Consider the following 19,800-nt stretch of genomic DNA (forward strand, 5'->3'; position numbering starts at 1 on the left):
TAGGCTTTATTGATAGAATTTAAATATATATGTATCATAGGTTTGAATTTATAGCAGTTTTATATCAGTAAGTTTATATATATATATATATATATATATATATATATATATATATATACACATATAAATATATATATATATATATATATATATATATATATATATATATATGTATATATATATATATATATGTATATATATATATATGTATATATATATTTTTTTTTTACTTTACATCCTGAAGAGGGTCGATGTTTATTGACCGAAATATAGTGTGATTCATTCATATTTCTTGTGTTTCTTTTATGGGCCTTTTTGAAAAAACATACTGTATATATATATATATATATATATATATATATATATATATATGTATGTATATATATATATATATACGTACTGTATATATGAAATATTTATAGATTATATAATACTCTGAATAAAGAGACAGCCAGACTTCATCCAAGAGAGCAGGCAGGGTTTAGGAGTGGGTATTCAGCAACTGGCCATATTCCTGTAAATAGCATCTAATGGAAAAATCAGCAGAGTACCAGAAACCACCATGTTTGGCATTTTTAGACTATTAGAAAGCTTTTAATTCTGTCAAAACTCCAGCTGTCTTAATTTAATCTTATTTTAGAACACTTGAAGATATCTATACAGGAAGTACAGTACAGCAATCCTAAAACTACATAAAGATAGTGAAAAAATTCTGATTAAGAAAGGAGTTAAACAGCGTGACCCCATCTCTCCTGAATTATTCACAGTATGTCTAGAGGTTTTTAAAAATTTTAGATCAAGAAAATATAGGATTTAATATTAATGGGGAATACTTCAACAACTTAAGATTGGCGGGTGACTCAGTTGTGTTTAGTGAATCCTGGGAAGAATTACAAAAGATGGTAGAAGATTTGACTCGAGAAAGCAGAATCGTAGGACTGAAAATGAATATGAGAAAAAACTAAGATAATGTTCAATGGAATGGAGAGAGACAACAAGTAATTGTTATAGAAGAACCTCTAGAGATTTTTTAATGAATATATGTACTTGAGACAGACAGTAAGTGTTTCCCCAGGACATGCGCCCATAATTAAAAAAAGGATATGTATGGGATGGAGAGTTTTGATTAAACAAAATGAGATCATGAAAAGTAAAATGCCATTTTCTCTAAAAAGAAAAGTTCTTAATCAGATGGTTTTAACAGTATTAACTTGATGCATCAGGTAAATGGAGCCGTACTAAACCCTTAAAACATGAGCTAGTTACAACTCAAAGAGCCATGGAAAAATAATGATGGATTAACATTGAGAGACTGAAAAAGAGAAACATGGACATGAAAGCAAACTTGAATAGAGGATATTCTAACAACATGTAAGAAAAAGAAATGGACATGGGCAGGATATACAATGAGATTGGCTGACAATTAATAGATGGACATCAAGGATAACAGAATGGGTCGCTAAAGATTGCAAAAGAAGCAAGGGAAGGAAGAGAAGATGATGGATTGATGAAATAAGAAACTTTGCTGGTGTGGACTGGCATAGAAAGATCATAAACAGAGACCCTTGTCCTAAAGGAGACTAGCAACGACTGATGATGATGATGATGATATATATATATATATATATATATATATATTTATATATATATTATATATATGTGTCTATATATATATATATATATATATATATATATATATATATATATAATATATATATATATATATATATATATATTATATATATATATATATATATATATATATATATATATATATATATATATATATATATTACAGTACTTGCTAAGCTACAACTCTAGTTGGAAAAAACGGGATGCTATAATCCAAGGGGCTCCAACAGGGAAAATAGCCCAGTGAGGAAAGGAAACAAGGAAAAATAGAATTTTTAAGAAGAGTAACAACATTAAAATAAATATCTCCTTTATAAACTATAAAAACTTTAACAGAACAAGAGGAAGAGAAACAAGACAGAACAGCAAGCAAGAGAACTCTAACCTAAGACAGTGGAAGACCATGGTACAGAGGCTATGGCACTACCCAAGACTACAGAACAATGGTTTGATTTTGGTGTCCTCCTCCTTAAGAGGAAAGTGGCTACTGAACAATTACAGTGCAGTAACCCCTTGAGTGAAAAAGAATTTTTTGGTAATCTCAGTGCTGTCAGCTGTATGAGGACAGAGGAGAATAAGTAAAGAATAGGCTAGACTATTCACTGTGTGTGTGTAGGCAAAGGAAAAATGAACCGTAACCAATGAGAAGGATCCAGTGTAATACTGTCTGGACAGTCAAAAAACCCCATAACTCTCCAGCGGTAGTATCTCAATTGGTGGCTGGTGCCCTGGCCAACCTACTACCTATATATATAAACACTAGATCCAATATAGAAGTCAGATTAGAATTTGAAATAGGACACACTAGCTCAGAATTTCTGTCTGTAATTGAAGACTCACTAGCCCTCTGAGAATTAATAAAAGAACTTAAATTCAATTTGAACATTTTTTAACATCATCATTATCAAAACTTGATTTGCTAAATACCGAAAATGAATTCAGTGTTTACGTGTGATTATCATCATCCCTGCCATAATCAACCAGCCTAGTCTTCTCTTGACATGCTGTCAAAATCAACCAGCCTAGTCTTCTTTTGACATCCCTGCAAACTTAAAGCAATTTCCTTTTCTCCTACGAACTTTGATTTGGTCAGCAACCATAGAAACATAATTGCCCATAAAATTAACAGTGAGGCCTTCAGTCTCTTCAAAAGTGTTATTTAAATCACAATACTGTCTCTGGCATGAGACACTAAGAAAATGCAAATCATGATTGCCCTAAAATATTTCTTGTGAACAATATCTATGACATAATTATTAACAAATCAAGTAAAAGACATCTTTAAACTCTGTAAAAATCCCAAAGATAAATAATCCGGAGATAGGAAGTGGCAACAATACAAAGTTGACAGAGACTGAAACAGCAAAGAACCTGTAGCTTTATAGCCATCAGTGGTTACCATTAACAACTACGGCAGATTGTCGCATTACTTTACTAGGGCCATATGACTTTTAAAAGGAAAGAAAATGGAGTTTTTAAGTTTGAGGGGTAAATGTTCATAAAACAGCTTTCAGAGAGAAGCAATTTGAACATCTGAGGAAGTTTATTGAAATTAAGATATTTTTATGATAATGTAGTATGTCAAATAGTCACCATCACACATAGCAGCTGGAACAGACTAGCATTCTCTTTTTGATTTAAGACAGGTTATAAAACTTTGTTCTTATCCATAAGAATCACTCTGGGAAGGAACAGATTGGCATTTGTTTTTATTGATGGAAAGTTATATAACTTTTTTATTGTAAAGGATCACTAGGAATTATCAATTCATTCATGCCTGAAGAAAAGTATTAATAAAAAGAAAATGCATTACGGGAATAGAGCTTATTTATGTCAGTAACCTACCTTAAGTATCAGTTTATTTAAAAAGAATTTACTAATCTGTCATTCTTCTATAATGATTTTTTTCAGGGCAATAATCATTATTTTTGCTGTGATAGTTTATTAACAAAATACAAATTTCTCCTCCAGTGTGTCAAAGCTCTTGACGGTTTTGTTGAGAGTGTTAAGAGTGATGGCGAGCGAGCACTTCCTAAAGATGGCACTGTGCATGAAGTCACAAGTAATGCTCTCATATTCACTGAGCAGCTACTTGAATATGCTACAACCCTTTCCCCCATGCTCCAGCGTGATCCAAATATAAGTGCTGGAGTTGCAAACCTTCCTCGAGGAGTCGATCAGAGTCTTCTAGCAAAAGGTCTTCTTGGTGCTTACATAAGTAAGTTGTGTTTTTTTTTTTGTGTATTTCTATTAGATATATTTAAACAACCCTTTTTTGTCCTAAGTCAGGTTGCTGTATTAACAAATATCTTAAGCCTGAAAATGACAAAGGCATCTACTGTATTAATTTGTGCTATATACCTGTACACAATTATTTTGCAAATCCTCTTTTCATGATTTTATCAAAAAGTCCAGGTATGTATGTGTTTATTTTAATGCACTACAGTATATATTTTATTATACAGTATTTCTAATTTTTTCTCTGTCATTGCACTTTATGTAAATGGTGAACACTTGCAGAATGGCTAGGTGAATTGTTAAATTACCTGAGGTACTTAAACATTCCATTAAAGTTATTATTGCATACAAGACAGTTGGATTTGAAATTTTTATGAGGAAGGTGCTAAAGTGGATGAAATTTCTTATTTCTTAAGAGGTTTTATATGTGGGTCAATATTAATCATTCTAGACTGCTGAGGCACTCTCATTTCAGTACTTAAATACTTGGGTGCCACATTCTTTAGGCAGATTTTGGCCAAGAAATCCAAAGAGAAATTGTTATACAGTATTAAAAAGTGAACTTAAACTATTTTATTTCATCTTTAACCCTTTTACCCCCAAGGCTATTTGGAAATTTCCAACCCTTAACCCCCAGGGGGTTATTTTTTTCCCAGCACATTTTGGTGTATATTTTTTTTTAAATTGCTCTAACAGCCTTACTTATTGTCATAAATAGGTCAGGTTGATCTCATTCTCTTGGAAAATGCCTGAATTTTCTCAAAAAAGTATCAAAAATATGAATTAAAATAATTTTTAAAGCATTTTTTTGCAAGGACGTACCGGTACGTCCATGGGGGTAAAGGGATGGCTTTTGTGAAACGTACCAGTACGTCCTTTGGGGGTAAAAGGGTTAATACACCAAGATAAAGTACCAGATGTTGTTTTATGATTGCCATTTTTAAGTAAAAGGCTAAAATGCTATAAAATTATATTTAAAACCAGTGTAATAATTTATCTCACTACACGTAGTTTAAGAAAGGAACTAATCTATGCAGGCGTAATGCTTTTGTCTTGCATTTCTATGCGTATTGGCGTATTGTCAACAAGTTCAGTTTAACGCAGTCCTCCCATGTTTTGGTTAAAGAGAACATAAAAGTGCGGAGACGAAAAGCTTAATGGTAACTACTGTACTATATTCCGAGCGAGACCAAAATACAAAAGAAAAGATGAGTGAAGTAAAATTATTCACAAAGGCATATCATTATCTTGAACATACTATAATTAATAGATAATTCATCCATGAAAAACTTTTTATTACATGCACCCAAACATAAAAAAACAGATACAGTATACAGTAAACCAATAATCAAATTTATATTGATATTTATCATAATAGCGCCCCAAACTTTCCAAATACAAATTTAATGTTAGTTCAAGAAGACTGAGAGCACAGTGACAGACATGCCAGATGCAAACTATTTAACTGACATAAAAGATCAGAGACAGGCTTATATATATCCAAAATACCAGTGATGGGACTAGGTTTAAATTAAAGATTTGCCAGATCTACGGGTAAGGGTTTTAAAATACTTCCCACAGAGATAATCCTTATCAAACCTTCTCGGTACAAAATGCTCTGAGAAAAATCGACATCAATGTATTGTACAAGTGACCGACCCTGTTAATCATTGGATTAGAAAAGTTGTTAAGAAGGGAAACAGTTCAGTTTGAGTATGGTCATTATATCCTTTCTTTTTTAGATATATATATACAGACTCAAGTCAAAATGAAGAAAGGTTTGGAAAAACGTACCTACCGTTTCCTCTTAATCCACTGATATCAGCCAAATCCCCTTTAGATGTTTATTATATCTTCACGACCCCAAGAAAATTGCTTGCCAACCTCAGGGTTGGGAGTCCCTGTTCTAGAGGTTATGAAATTGATAATTTTACTTTTATGAAAGGTAATGTTCCACATGGAAGTTATTTAGGCCCTTTGTCATAGATTTTCCTTGTGATAGGATTATTAGCCTTGAAAATAAGATTCAGTAGTACAATGTACAAGTAACAACTCTTTTTGCAGTTATTTTTTATTCTAATACTTAATAAATGTACTTACTAGTACTATCCGAGCAAGCACAACCTGGTTCTTGATATATTCTGTTCTTAGAGCATTATATAAAAGGCTGCTTGTTGCTATATACAACTTTCATCTCTCCTTCCTTCATAACTTCATATTATTGCCTCTCTATCTAAACACATGATCATTATTACTCACATTAAGCTCGTTTTCTTCCCCTTATACCTTCAATATGTATGTGGAAAATTTGACAAGAAGTGTTGAAAATGACTTCAAGAGGAGAACTCCCTGTAACAGATATCTAGATTCTAATCTCTGAGGATTGGAGTCCCAATGCTCCCACACCAAACACATCAGAAAACTACAATGATTCTTCTTCTTTCACACTGATGCGCCCTCTCCAATGCCTTCTATCAAAGACATCCTCTTCCACCAAACCTCTTCCCTCCAGATCATCCTTCACTTTATCTCTCCATCAAATTCTCTGCGTCCTCAATCTTTCCTTCCTAAGAGGTTCCTTCCATTCCCCGCTCACTCTCTCCCCACCATCCATCCAACATCTGTCATTCTTTTTATTTCATATCAGTTTCCAGTCTTTCAAGCAGTGGTATTCCCATAATCCACCTCAGTATTCTCATCTCTGTTCTCTCAAGCTATGATTTCTCTTTTCGTCTTAGAGCCCACGTTTCCGATCCATATATTAACAGTGCTCTTATTTCTGTGCTATAGACCTTGAACGGTTTCAAGTTTCATAGATTTCTCAATAATGGATTTGTCAGTACCAATACCCCCTCAGTGTTCAAGCACTACATTTAGCACAAGAAAGTACACTCCAACTGAGAGTGCTGAACAATAGTTAAAGTAAAGAAAATATTGCTCTTGAAAAATAGCAAAAGCTCCAGTTTTTAAATTTACAATGTTATACGTCTGGATTTTTTATTATTAATAATAATAACAATGATAATTATAATCAAATAGGGTTTTAGGAAAAGTGGAGAGATTATTGCAATTTATAACTTTCACAGAACGAGTCTTGGTCAATCTAGGATTGGCTCTGGTAAGCCGAAGTGAAGCCTATGGAGACCCTACACTGCGAGCTGTGTTCCGTCTTAATAATTATAACTACATTCTTAAGACGCTTCATAGTTCAGAGTTGCTGAATCTTGTGTCCTTAGTTGAACCTCAGTGTGATAAGTTATACAATGATCAGATAATGGAACAGAAAAGGCTATATTCTCAGAGGTAAGTGTGTATTTGTTTACATTTAAAGCTATTGAGTATAAATATATCAAAATAATAATTACAATTTTTACATAGAACCCTTACAAAATATAGAATATGAAATTTCTAACGAGTAAATTGATATTAATTAATTGTGTTTATGTTAATCATTAATAATAAACGGTTGTTTACAACATATTTAAATGTAAACAATAGTGACAAAAATAGTGCCTAGTGAATTTCAATTCCTATGCTATGTGAATTCTGTTTCAAATTTAGATTTTTAATTGATTATTATTTTACAAATCACTGTTACTTGTTATTCATACTGACAGATCAGTGTTTGTAGAGCTACCATATGTTTCTAAAATCTGAAAGGCATTTTGGTGTCTTACTAGTACTTGATACCACAATCTTCATGATACTGTATAAAGATATTTTATACCTTTAGGTGTTAATAGAATTATAAACAGTACTGTTTAATAAAGCAACAATACCTAGTCCTTGGTAGTCGATCAATAACTAGCAACACACTTACACTTATAACAAATAAAACACTATTAAAGGCTGCCTTGTTATATCTGTCAACGTACTCACTTCTCATTCTGGTTATCAGCAAAAGTATGCAGCAGTGGTCTTCATTCTGGCTTGAAAAATATGTAGAGGAAGGAGATCAAACACTTACCTTATTTGACCATATTCCAGCTAAAGTTTACTAGAATCCGGGAGAACAAATATTATAGTATTTTCGAATGACACATAGATCATATAAGCAGACAGTGTCAAAACCAGGAGGCAAGGACTGTTCTTCCCCAACCAACATCTTGGAAGTAATGGGTGGGACACAGACACCCAGACCCATGCCAGTGATATGGGCTCATTGTAATTGGAAAGGCAAACTCCTTTTAAGTTCCTGTACTTCCAGATTTTGAGATGTTTTATTAACTTCCATAGACAGCCATTCTTCTCCAGCCAAAATTTACCTTTTTTGAGAAAGCTATAGTGTCCTCTTAGGTCTTCATACTTTAGAATCTATGATAGTTGAGCACAGGAGAATGCATTAACTTTTGCCTTTTGTTAAATCATATTTTGGTGTCACCATCACCAACAGAGCTTAACCAGCATTGACAGTAATTTCTGAAAGGACAAGAATCTTGGTGAAATACTTCCAGTCAATCAGCTTTTGATGGTATCTTCCTCAAGAGAACTGGCTGGAAATGGTGCTAACAAGCAATCTGGCGAAATGAAATGATTCTTGCAGGAAAAACATTTAAAGCCAAGCTTCATTAGGAGGTATTGAGGGTATAGTTTTCCTGGTCATACCTGGTTAGTACTCCTAGATAGTCATGACCGCTTCTATTCGATGATGTCTTAACTTCTCAGGGAGAATATCTGAACTCGGCCTCTTAGTAAACCCCTAGTTACGCTTCCTGACAGGGGTAGAGGTGATTTACTGCTCTTAAGGTCCTTATCCTTAAGTGATTCTTATCTTTTCTAGAGAGGCTTGTAGCCTTTCCAGACTAGGAAGGAAGTACTGAAGGCCTGTTTAAGTTAGGGAAGAGAGGGCCTATATTTCATAGCTTAATTTTCCTGTCACGGTCTTGAATCCTGTTAAAGAAGTAGGTTAGAAACCATAGCTTTTTTCCCGAAAGATAGAATCTCAAAGTTCTTCCTTGAGGTCGACCTGGTAAGGATTTGCAGTTGATACCTCATTTTGGGTAACCAACAGTCTTAAAAAAGCAACTAATTGCTATGCCAATGACAAAAATTAAAAGGACAGGGGAAAGATCCAAGGAAATTCCCTCTCCTATAGTAAGTCTGGGTTAAGTGGAGAGCTTACACCAGACTCTTCCCCTACTGGTATTAGAATACTCTTGAAAAAGATATCTAATACTGGCCTAAAAAGGCCTATACAGTGGTACCTCAACATACGATCTTAATTCGTTCCAGAAACTGCTTCGTATGTTAAAACAATCGTATGTTGGAGCAAATATTCCCATAAGAATACACTGTAATTTGTATAATTCGTTCCACACCCCAAAAACCTATAATAACTCCTTAATAAATTACTACATATAATTACACATAACAATAACATAACTGCATAATATGAAAGAAGGATGTAAAAAAGATAATTATAAAGAAATAATAAATAAAAAATGTGTTTTATTGTCACTTTACCTTAGAGACAGGTCAACGCAGGTGTAGGATTTGCTACGCCAGGAGGAGACGGACGATCGGCGAGAAGGTAGACATGATGTTAACATGTTCTTTAAATAAATACTCTCTCTCTCTCTCTCTCTCTCTCTCTCTCTCTCTCTCTCTCTCTCTCTCTCTCTCTCTCTCTCTCTCTCTCTCTCTCTCTCGTTTTTCTTCACTGTTAGTGTTAGAGACGTCTATTAATTTTTTCTGAGAGAGAGAGAGAGAGAGAGAGAGAGAGAGAGAGATTAAACAAAAATGTGTTGTGTACATATGATTTTTAACAGCGTCAACGAGTTGAAAGACAATTAAATGTAATGCTATCTTGGTTTTCTTTGCTTCACTTTTTTCTTTCTTTCTGTTCATCACGCTGGCCCTTCTCACAAATGATCGTTGCCAACAATCTCTTTGTCCTTTATCCCTATCAACAAAAGGCATTCTATCTCTTCCAGGGTATTGCTACGATGTCTTGTAATAATGGTGATCCCCTTCGATGGTTTATCTGCTTTAATGGCTGCCTTCTGCTTGATGATCGTCGAGATCATAGGCCTAGTCCGGCCATATTGTTTAGCCATATCACTCACATGCACACTGCTCTCATGTTTTTCTATAATTTCTTGTTTCAACTTCTTAGGCACCATGATTATAGGTAAAATCAAAAAGAAAATGTGAGAAAAGGAAGAAAATAAGCACTGTTAATAACAGACCAAACAGAGGACAACCACACGATACACACAAGAACAGAGAACAGAGCACTCGACGCTCAATGGCGTCCCTCTTACGTACTGCCATATACCGGCGTAAACAAGATCTACATCGGATGTTGGAGCATTACTTCGGGTGTCGAGACAAAAATTTGATGGAATTTTACTTCGGATGTTGGAACAATCGTATGTAAAGACAATCGTATGTAGAGGTTCCACTGTATACTGAAGATGTATCTAGACTAACCATGGTAGGGAAAGAGAAAAGGGGAGGCCTATATCCTGAACATGTTATCTTCAATATTCATAGCGTAGACATCAACCGATTTTACTACTTCTGTCTGCACTGTAACGTCCATTCCCTACTTGTGGTAAGTCCAGGAACTCTCCTACACTAGTAGGAGCTATTGAATCTTCGATTTTTGCTTTCAGTGGGAGAGGAACTCGATCCCTTGGTCTGAGTAGTTTGAACTCCTGGATGGCTCTGTATCTTATAAAAGTTACTTGGTGGAGGCTGAGCGTCAGGCCTACCAGCCTTCGTCCTTCTTCCTAAAGGGGCTTGTTCACGTCTAGTGATCTTGGCTAACACCTACTCCTCTTCAAGAACAGATGGGAAAATTCACCAAATCCGAATTTCTCATACTTAACGTCTCTCCAGGGGCCAGTTGTTCTGAGCAGCTGGCCAAGATATTTAACACCTTTTCAGGAAACAGTTCACCCATAAGGGAACGGTCTGAAGTAAAGGGAATTCTAGGAGTTTTGAACCTGCTCGTGACAAATCTTCAAATAAGTCTGGGTACGTACCTATAAGTAATAGGAGCCATTGACGCTGAGACTTGTGTATTCAGAAAGTCTAACGTATCTCTAGTCTGGTTTGAAAGCACCATATCAAACTTATGTTTGGAGCTTTGAAACTGGAAGACAATAGAGTCAATCGCGTACCATCTCTTAGTGGTCTGCTAATGAGGAGGCTCATCCGGAGAGTCATTAATTATGATAATGTAATAATATGGTGGTTCTGTTTTAACGGTAACCGAGTTCTTAACTCTTCTTCAGACATCCTTCCTTTCTCTTACATCATAGATATTGTAACAGGAAAAGGGTGAGGAGAAAGAATGGGAGGAGTTGAGTTCACTCCTGTTAACCCTTTTACCCCCAAGCTATGTGGAACTTTCCAACCCTTAACCCCCAGGCATTTTTTTTTCAAGCACATTTTGCAATATATATTTTTCAAATTACTCTAACAGCCTTAATTTTCGTCATAGAGAGGTCAGGTTGGTCTCATTCTATTGAAAAAGGCCTGAAGTTTCTCATAAAGTTATCAAAAATATGCAAAAAAAAATGTAAATAGCAGTTTTTTGCTAGGGCGTGCCAGTATGTCAAAGGGGGTAAAGGGATGAGTTTTGTGAAACATACCAGAACGTCTATTGGGGGTAAAAGGGTTAAAGAAAGTTTGCTTCTAGCAACTAAGTGTGAGGCCGAAGAATTTAAATCTCTTTGAGTTCGGTTTACGAGGCAAGAGAGAGTTACCAAAACTCTGCCACATAGAAAGCCTATGGCATGGGTCATGCCTGCGTCATCTAGTGAAGGATGAGGTTCCTAATCCTTGTAGCATGAGGGGTCTCTGAAACCAACATAGAGATTCCGAGAGAGTAGGCTTCTTATGGGTCAGTGCTGGCGTTCACAGTGGTGGCCCCTGTTGGTTTATTATTAATATTATTATTACTAGCTAAGCTGCAACCCTAGTTGGAAAAGTAATATGCTATAAGCCCAAGGGCTCCAACAGAGAAAAATAGCCCAGTGAGGAAAGGAAATAAGGAAATAAATAAACGATATAAGTAATGAACTATTGACATAAAATATTTTAAAAACAACATTATTAACACAGATATTTCATATATAAACTATAAAAGGACTAATGTTAGCCTATTCAACATGAATATATTTGCTGCAAGTTTGAACTTTTGAAGTTTTACTGATTCAACTACCCGATTAGGAAGATCATTTCCAACTTGGTCACAGTTGGAATAAAACTTCTAGAATACTATGTAGTATAGAGCCTCATGATGGAGAAGGCCTGACCATTAGAGTTAGCTGCATGCCTAGTATTACACACAGTATGGAACTGTCCCGGAAGATCTGAATGCAAAGGATGGTCAGAATTATAAAAATTCTTATGTAACATGCATAATGAACTAATTGAACAATGTTGCCAGAGATTGAAATCTAGATAAGGAATAAGAAATTTAATAGACCATAGGTTCCTGTCCAATAAATTAAGATGGGATTCAGCAACTGAAGACCAAAGAGGAGAACAATACTCAAAACAAGGTAGAATGAAAGAATTAAAACACATTTTCCGAATAGATTAATCACAAAAAATCTTAAAAGACTTTCTCTATAACCCAATTTTTTTGTGCAATTGAAGAAGACAGACCTAATGTGTTTCTCAAAAGTAAATTTGCTGTCAAGAATCACTCCTAAAATTTTAAAAGTCATACAAAGTTGAAGAAAAGTTATCAAAGCTGAGATCTGGATGTTGATGAACCACTGTCCTTGACCTACTTACAATCATACTTTGAGTTTTGTTAGGATTCAACTTCATACCCCATAATTTGCAACATGCACTAATTTTAGCTAGATCTCTATTAAGGGATTCAGCAACTCCAGATCTACATTCATGAGATGGAATTGATGCAAAGAGAGTAGCATCATCTGCATATGCAACAAGATTATTTTCTAGGCCAAACCACATATCATGTGTATATAGTATGAAAAGTAATGGGCCAAGAACACTACCTTGAGGAACACCAGATATCACATTCCTATACTCACTATGGTGCCCATCAACAACAACTCTTTGCAATTTATTCCTTAAAAAATCAATAATGGTGCTAAGAAACAACCCACCCACTCCCAATTGTTTGAGTTTGAAAACAAGGGCCTCATGATTAACACAGTCAAAGGCAGCACTAAAATCAAGGCCAATCATACAAACTTCCTGACCACAATCAAGGGATTTCTGTACAGCATTGGAGATTTTAAGAAGGGCATCACATGCTCCAAGGCCTTTACAAAAACCAAATTGCAAACTAGAGAAGATATGATTACTTTCAACACACCTATTAAGACGTTTTGCCAAAAGACGTTCAAAAACTTTAGATAATATGGGAGTTATGGAAATTGGGCAGTAATCAATTGAATTTGAGCTATCACAAACACATTTACATTTTGGAGTAACATTACCAATTCTCCAACAAGTGTTAAAAGCTCCTCTTCTTTCTAACTTGTGCAAAATAACAGATAACTTTGGAGCTAAGAAATCTGCAGTCTTTATAAAAAACAAAGGAAAAATAACTTTTGGGTCTACATTAATTAGCATTAATTTAGCTGCCAAGGACATAAGGAGTGCCTAATTCGTCTTGAATGTCCTTCCTTTGTCTAGCCGTAAGCACATTTAGGCAAGATGAGGCGGAGGTAGGCTTCAGGAAACTTCTTTCCCGTTCAACCGGTTCAGTTTTGAAGGTTGTACTTTTCCCAGATTCAGTACATTACAAGCAAATAACTTATTGACTGAAAAGCTGCTTCATCTCTGCCGTAAGCCTCGTCTACGTCTCGTAGTTAGGTTTACTCTCTAGTCAGACTGGAGTTCATTGCAGGCGTAGGGAAAAAAAGTGTTCTTCCCTAACTTCATCTTTCAAGATACTTTAAGGGAGCTGGCCCACTAATGCCGTTTTTTAAGGACAGGACTTTGACATTCATACCACTTGATAAGGGGACTTAGGACATCTCCAAACTGCAAAGAATTTTTGTCTCTAACCTTTGGTTTTGCGATGCCAGGGCGATTTATCCGGAAAATGAGTGTTTTCAAATTCTATCTTCTCCCGTGATAATTAATATTAAGACCTGGGATTACTACCCTATATAGACCTGATGTAGATCTCCAATCAAATGAAGAGTTCTTTTTCTAAAAGTCATTTTATTGCTAGATAGGATTTTTTATTATGGTTAGAAAATAAACCCTAAAAATCAGGGGAAAAAATAAAGAAAAATATGTGAAACATGAATTGGAAAAAAGTGCAACATTTGATTGTTTTGTAATGTCTTGCTAAGTTATATGCCAAATTCCAATGCTATATCTTTAAAACTAAGGGAGAAGATAGAATTTTAAGTTCAATAAGTATAGTTTTGAGATATGGTGTTCAAAGTTTTTCTTTGTATTTTTACAAAGACAATATTAATAAATCATGATTATTATGAATTTTGTTCCTTTTTAGATATTAATAAACAAAAAGAAAGTTATTTATCATAATTTCATCATAAATGAAGATCTATTTGCTCAATATCTTGCCTCTTTAGGCAAGACTGACGCTCCTTCATCATCTCTCTCCATCATCTCTCTCCTTCGCTAACTCAGCTAATTTTGCCGATATTACCCACTTCTGAACTCTTTTTTGGGCTCAGGCCATGTCGTCCTGATGGAAGTTCCTTCATTAGTAGCTTCCTAGGTATATTTGACTACAGTGATATATCCCAGAGAATTTACCAAAGGTATCCAGAATTCTAACTCCTGGAGCGAATATCCCATAAAATTTAAAAAGGGATATCGCGTATATCAGAGGACGTATTCTTGACACGTCTCATAGCTATCTACACCCCCAATAGCGTTTTCGCTTCGAGAGGGAAAAAGTGGCAAGGATATAGGAGAGTCGTTAAAGAGGCGATGCTCTCGACACTCCTAATGTACTGTAAATAGGCGCCACCAAGCCATTCTTTCGTTTGTAGCTTTGCTGACCGGTGTTATCCCGAGTTATCTCTCGCTATTTTAGAAGTATTTAGTCGCTATGATGTCTTCACCAGCCTCATCAGCTTCTGGAAAGTTAAGTAATATCTTTGAGTTGTGTAAATGTAAGCTCTTGCCAGTTTTACTCTTAGATTGAGATCGTAATTAACGTAACAAGAGCTGTTGCCAGCCGGATGGCGCCACGGGCGCACTCGTTCTTCTTGTTCATTTAGTTATCAAGAACGATTTCCCGGCATTATTTCGCTTTAATAACTTTAGCTATTTAGATATTTAGCTAGGGAATTTTATATTATGTCATTGTTGTCGTGGATTTGGCTATTTATGATCGAGCCTCACGAGTGCTAGGCTTCCTAGCCTAGACACCTACACACTTCATGCATGATATAACCTTCCTGGTAAAGTTTTATTGAAGCTCGGGCAATATTTTATACAATTAAGATATTACTGCATAACATTTTCCTCTTCCAAGATAGTATACAAGAGAGTTTCGGTGAACGATTCTCTATGCTCCTAGACTTAATAGCCTAGGGGCTTTAGTATACTTTCTTACATGTCCCTTATTGCTCTTGTATTGTCTTTTAAGGGGAGACTGACACCTCCTATACCTTTTAAGTCGATACTATCTCTAACGAGATCTAAGAGCAATTCCCCTTCCCTCTGATCAGCTTAGGCTACCCTCAGTTAACTTTGCTACGAACTGTGTTCTGGCAAAATTTACTGGGGTATTTCGTCTCTTTCTCTTAACCACTGACACGGTTTTGATTTGAGAATGGAACATCAGAGTATAGTCTGTGTTAGGCATCTTACTGTCTTGGTGAAATGGCTTCCCAAGTCAGGTTAAGTTGCCGTTCAGGAGGCTAGACCTCCCTAGGCCATACTGGAGATTATTGTATATCAATTCCTCCTTCCTCAGTCTAGCAGACAGTCCTGTACTAGTAGTTCTTAGACTAAAGAAATGATTTCTTCCTTGTTTAAGATCTCTGGTACGAGATTCTGTTCTCTAGTGAGATTGTGTCCTATGGCCGCTTTCTCACTTGACTAACCTATCCTGGGGAAATGATTTCTCCTATTTAAGGTTACTTTATGAGATCAGAATCCTTCAAGTTAGGTAATGCTCTAGGGTATTACCTAACTTATAGGACTTTTACCCCTTTCCCACTGTCTCTTTTGTGTTGGATGAACCATCACCTTTTCCTGGCCGTTATTCTACATTTGACCCTATGGGTAATCTATAGAATTAGCCTGAGGTTCCCTGTCTGCTGCCGGCTGCCGGCAGGTACCCTCATATCCTTGAGTGTGCTCTCCAGTCCTCCCTTGGACTGCCTTTCATACCCCATATGGATGGGATATGGTTGAGTGGAAGCCCGAATATAATTCCCCCTTTCACTTGCACCCTCTTTCGGGATGTAGGCCGGCAAGGCTGAGCCTTCGCCGTCCCCCATCCTCTGTTTCTCTCTGCCTTTCCATATACTGGGCCAGCCGCCGGCAGCTATTAGCTGTCGTCGGCCATGTTGGGTGTCTGTCGGCCGGCAGTTACTCTGCCGCCACTTGCCGCGGGTCTCACTGATCGACAACCCAACGAAAATGAACATACTATGACCGGCTGCCGGCAATTGAGTTGTCGGCCGGCAGTCGTCCACCCAAAAGTTATATGGTTGCCGCCGGGTCCTACTTGATAGAGGGATCCTTCGGCTGCCGGCGGGCGGAGTGGCAACTGCCGACTGCCGCCCACTAATTTGAAGACGGTATCTGTTTTCAAATAGCCCAGAATAGGCCCGGCAGATGCCGGCAAGCCCGGCAATACTGGCGGCATGCCGCCGCCAGTCATTGCTGTAGCCCAAATGTTTTCCAACCTACAAGTGGTTCATGGGCAGCCAATTGTGAGACCATCACTTTTAGGGAGTGATTCTCCCTACCAATTAATGGTTATTACCCATTAATTTAATCCCCTATATTGAACATGGAAGATTGTGTTAAGAAGACACCTTATATCCAAGGATATTATCTTCAACTTGAATTCATTATGAATCTATAGTTCAATATTGGAGAAGGTCATAGCAATGGGCTGGACTGGACAGGAAACACATGTAGGTGTCTTTCCTACTTTCTAGCTTACTCTATCCAAGCTAATATTAATTAAATATTAATTAAATATTAATTAAAATATGTATGCTGAAATTTGAGAATTTCACCGAATACTTATAGCTTTTCTTTCTTTACAGGAGGAGCATCCTGTGTGCGGGAACAACTTTTGCAGGGTCCGTAGTAAGAGCTTCTACGGACATGGCATGTGCAGGGCCCATGCTTGCTGCGCAGTCACCAAAGGGGCTCTCAAGTACTGGGACCCACAGGTATGTACCGTTTGTGACAAACTGATTAAAGAAGCTTTTGATGATCAATAGTCTACTGAGTCTAGGGATGCAGCAAGGGACACGCTGCGAAAATGGGTAAGGGGTTTTCAGAAGAACACCACTGGCCCATACCTTCCTAATGAGAGGATGAGGGATTGTGTCTTCCCTAATGCATCTGCGGATGCAATTGTTCCCCAGGCTCAACCTGAGATCCCCTTAGTTCAGATTCCGGTAGAACCTGACGTTTCGGATGCCTTACAGAGCATCCAATTAGAGGACAACATGTCTGTTGTCTCGGAGGAGACTGAGAACAATCTCCTAGTGGATGAACTGGAGCAAGAGGATGAGATACCTCCTGAGACTGAAGTCGAGAAAACCGAAACGATTTCGGTATCGTCTGCAGCGGTGACTGAACCGACGCCTTCGACTTCCTCCACCGCACCCCACTTGGATTCCATTACAAGTACGCTACACTCGCTACTGTCCATGGTGCAGGACATTCAGAAGAAATCATCCGAGAAAGAAGCATCTTTCCGGACGGAGAATCATCAGCTAGTTGTGTCACGTTTAGCCCCGAAGAAGCTAAACGTCAAGGACCTCCCCGCCTTCTCTGACGTTAACCCATGGAGGTACGCAGAGCATATGCCTATGTCAGGGGGGAAGATCTTCCTCTCAGAGAAACTGGGAACAGTTCCAGTAGAGGAAATCGAGTTTTGGCTTAGTAAAGGAGCCTATCTGGATTGCTATGTCCATCTGAGGATGGAACCAGCATCCAAGGAGGAGACAGAGCCGAAGGAGACGATTGTCCTTGAACTATCTAAGGCACAGGCCTTATATACAACCACCTTGAAAGAGAGGGCCTGTACTAGTTCCAAGGTGCCGGCTCTCAGCAAAAAGCACCCATCCTTTATTGCTGACCCCAAACGTGCCTTCCCCTTTATGGACAAAGGGTTTAAGGCATCCTTAAAGGCAGTTGAGGCAGGGAAACCTTGCCCTACACTTGAAGAGTGTGGACCATTTTCCCTCGCCTTCCCTTCAGATGATAAGGATTGGAAGGATGTCCATAACACCTTCACAGTTGGGAAGCTAGAGGCAGATATCGCTGGACGGCAGTTCAACGAAGATCTCCCGAAGCTGTCAGAGTTTCTCCTGCGCAGGGAACAGGAGATTAAGGAACGTCTCGCTGCTTCCATGTCTCTGCAGACTGGCTTAGAGACTATGGCAAGCATCCCAGACACCCCAGATATGTACATGGTCTTTGCCAAATCTCATTTGGCAACATTCACCAAGGATTTGTACAATTTTATTAAAGCCAGAAGGGCTTGTAGGGAGTTTGTGTTCGCTTCTGCTACAGTGAAGCACGAACCAGGGAAGCTGATAGCTTCCAATATCTGGGGAAAAGACCTCTTCCCAAGTGAAGTGAGCAAAGAGGTCGTGGATAAAGCCGCTTCGGAGAATAAGAATCTCCTCTCCAAATGGGGCTTGTCCTCTAAAAGGAAATCTTCCGCTGATGAGGGTCCCCAGCCGAAGAACAAGTCAAAACGACCAAGAGTGCCCTCTCGGCCAAAGCAACAGCAACAGCTTCCCATGGCCACGGTGCCCCAGACGGTGGCACAACCAACCACCACCTTTCAACTGGTGCCCCAAACGCTGGCGACCCAGTCGCCCGTGTTCACCCCAGTATTTGAAGGGCAATCAACTACCTTTAAGCCGAAGTCTCGAGGTTCCTTTCGAGGATCCTCTAGACGCCCCTTCAGAGGTAGGGGCAACAAAGGTGGATGTGGCCAAGGAGGCAAGTCCTCCAACCAGCACTCCAAGTGAGATGCTGCCGGTAGGAGGGAGACTTATCCACTTCCGGGATCGTTGGACCTTCGATCCCTGGGCCCACAGCCTAATCAAGAAAGGATTAGGGTGGAGTTGGAGCTCAACTCCACCAAACTTCCCTCAATTCTTCCAACACTCAACCCCCGTACTGGAAGAATATGTTCAGGAACTCTTGAACAAAAGAGTTATACGGAAGGCAAAGTCCATCAGATTTCAAGGAAGGCTATTTTGTGTTCGGAAGAAGAATTCGGAAAAGCTCAGAGTCATTCTGGACTTATCACCACTCAACAAGTTCATAGTGAACCACAAGTTCAGAATGTTGACGCTTCAGCACATAAGGACCGTTTTGCCCAAACGGGCATTCAGTCTCTATAGACATGGCGGATGCATACTGGCACGTTCCAATCAACCGTCAAGTTTCCCCCTACCTAGGGTTCAAACTACAGAAAAGAAAGTACGTTTTCAGAGCCATGCCCTTTGGCCTAAACATAGCCCCAAGGGTATTCACAAAGCTTGCGAATGCAGTCATTCATCAACTACGCCTGAAAGGAATCCAGGTAGTAGCCTACCTGGACGATTGGCTGGTGTGGGCAGCATCCGAGGAAGAATGCATGCAAGCCTCCACGGAAGTGAACTAGTTCCTGGAACACTTAGGATTCAAGATCAACTTGAAAAAGTCTCGGCTTTCTCCAGCTCAAAAGTTCCAGTGGCTGGGTGTCCACTGGGACCTACAGTCACACTGCCTTTCCATTCCATCAAAGAAGAG

General features: G+C 38.0%; 1 protein-coding gene across 2 annotated transcripts in view; it reads left to right on the plus strand.

Moving 5' to 3' along the window:
* Exo70 (exocyst complex component 7) overlaps positions 1–19,800 on the plus strand; it is a 394,184-nt gene that overhangs the window by 292,416 nt on the left and 81,968 nt on the right. For both annotated transcript variants that reach the window (XM_068378599.1, XM_068378598.1), the window contains exons 11-12: positions 3,604–3,850; positions 6,957–7,173. In XM_068378599.1, the coding sequence (XP_068234700.1) occupies positions 3,604–3,850; positions 6,957–7,173 (464 nt within the window). The remainder of the gene's footprint in view (positions 1–3,603; positions 3,851–6,956; positions 7,174–19,800) is intronic.

This window comes from Palaemon carinicauda, chromosome 8 (assembly GCF_036898095.1).
Source record: "Palaemon carinicauda isolate YSFRI2023 chromosome 8, ASM3689809v2, whole genome shotgun sequence".
Taxonomy (NCBI): domain Eukaryota; kingdom Metazoa; phylum Arthropoda; class Malacostraca; order Decapoda; family Palaemonidae; genus Palaemon; species Palaemon carinicauda.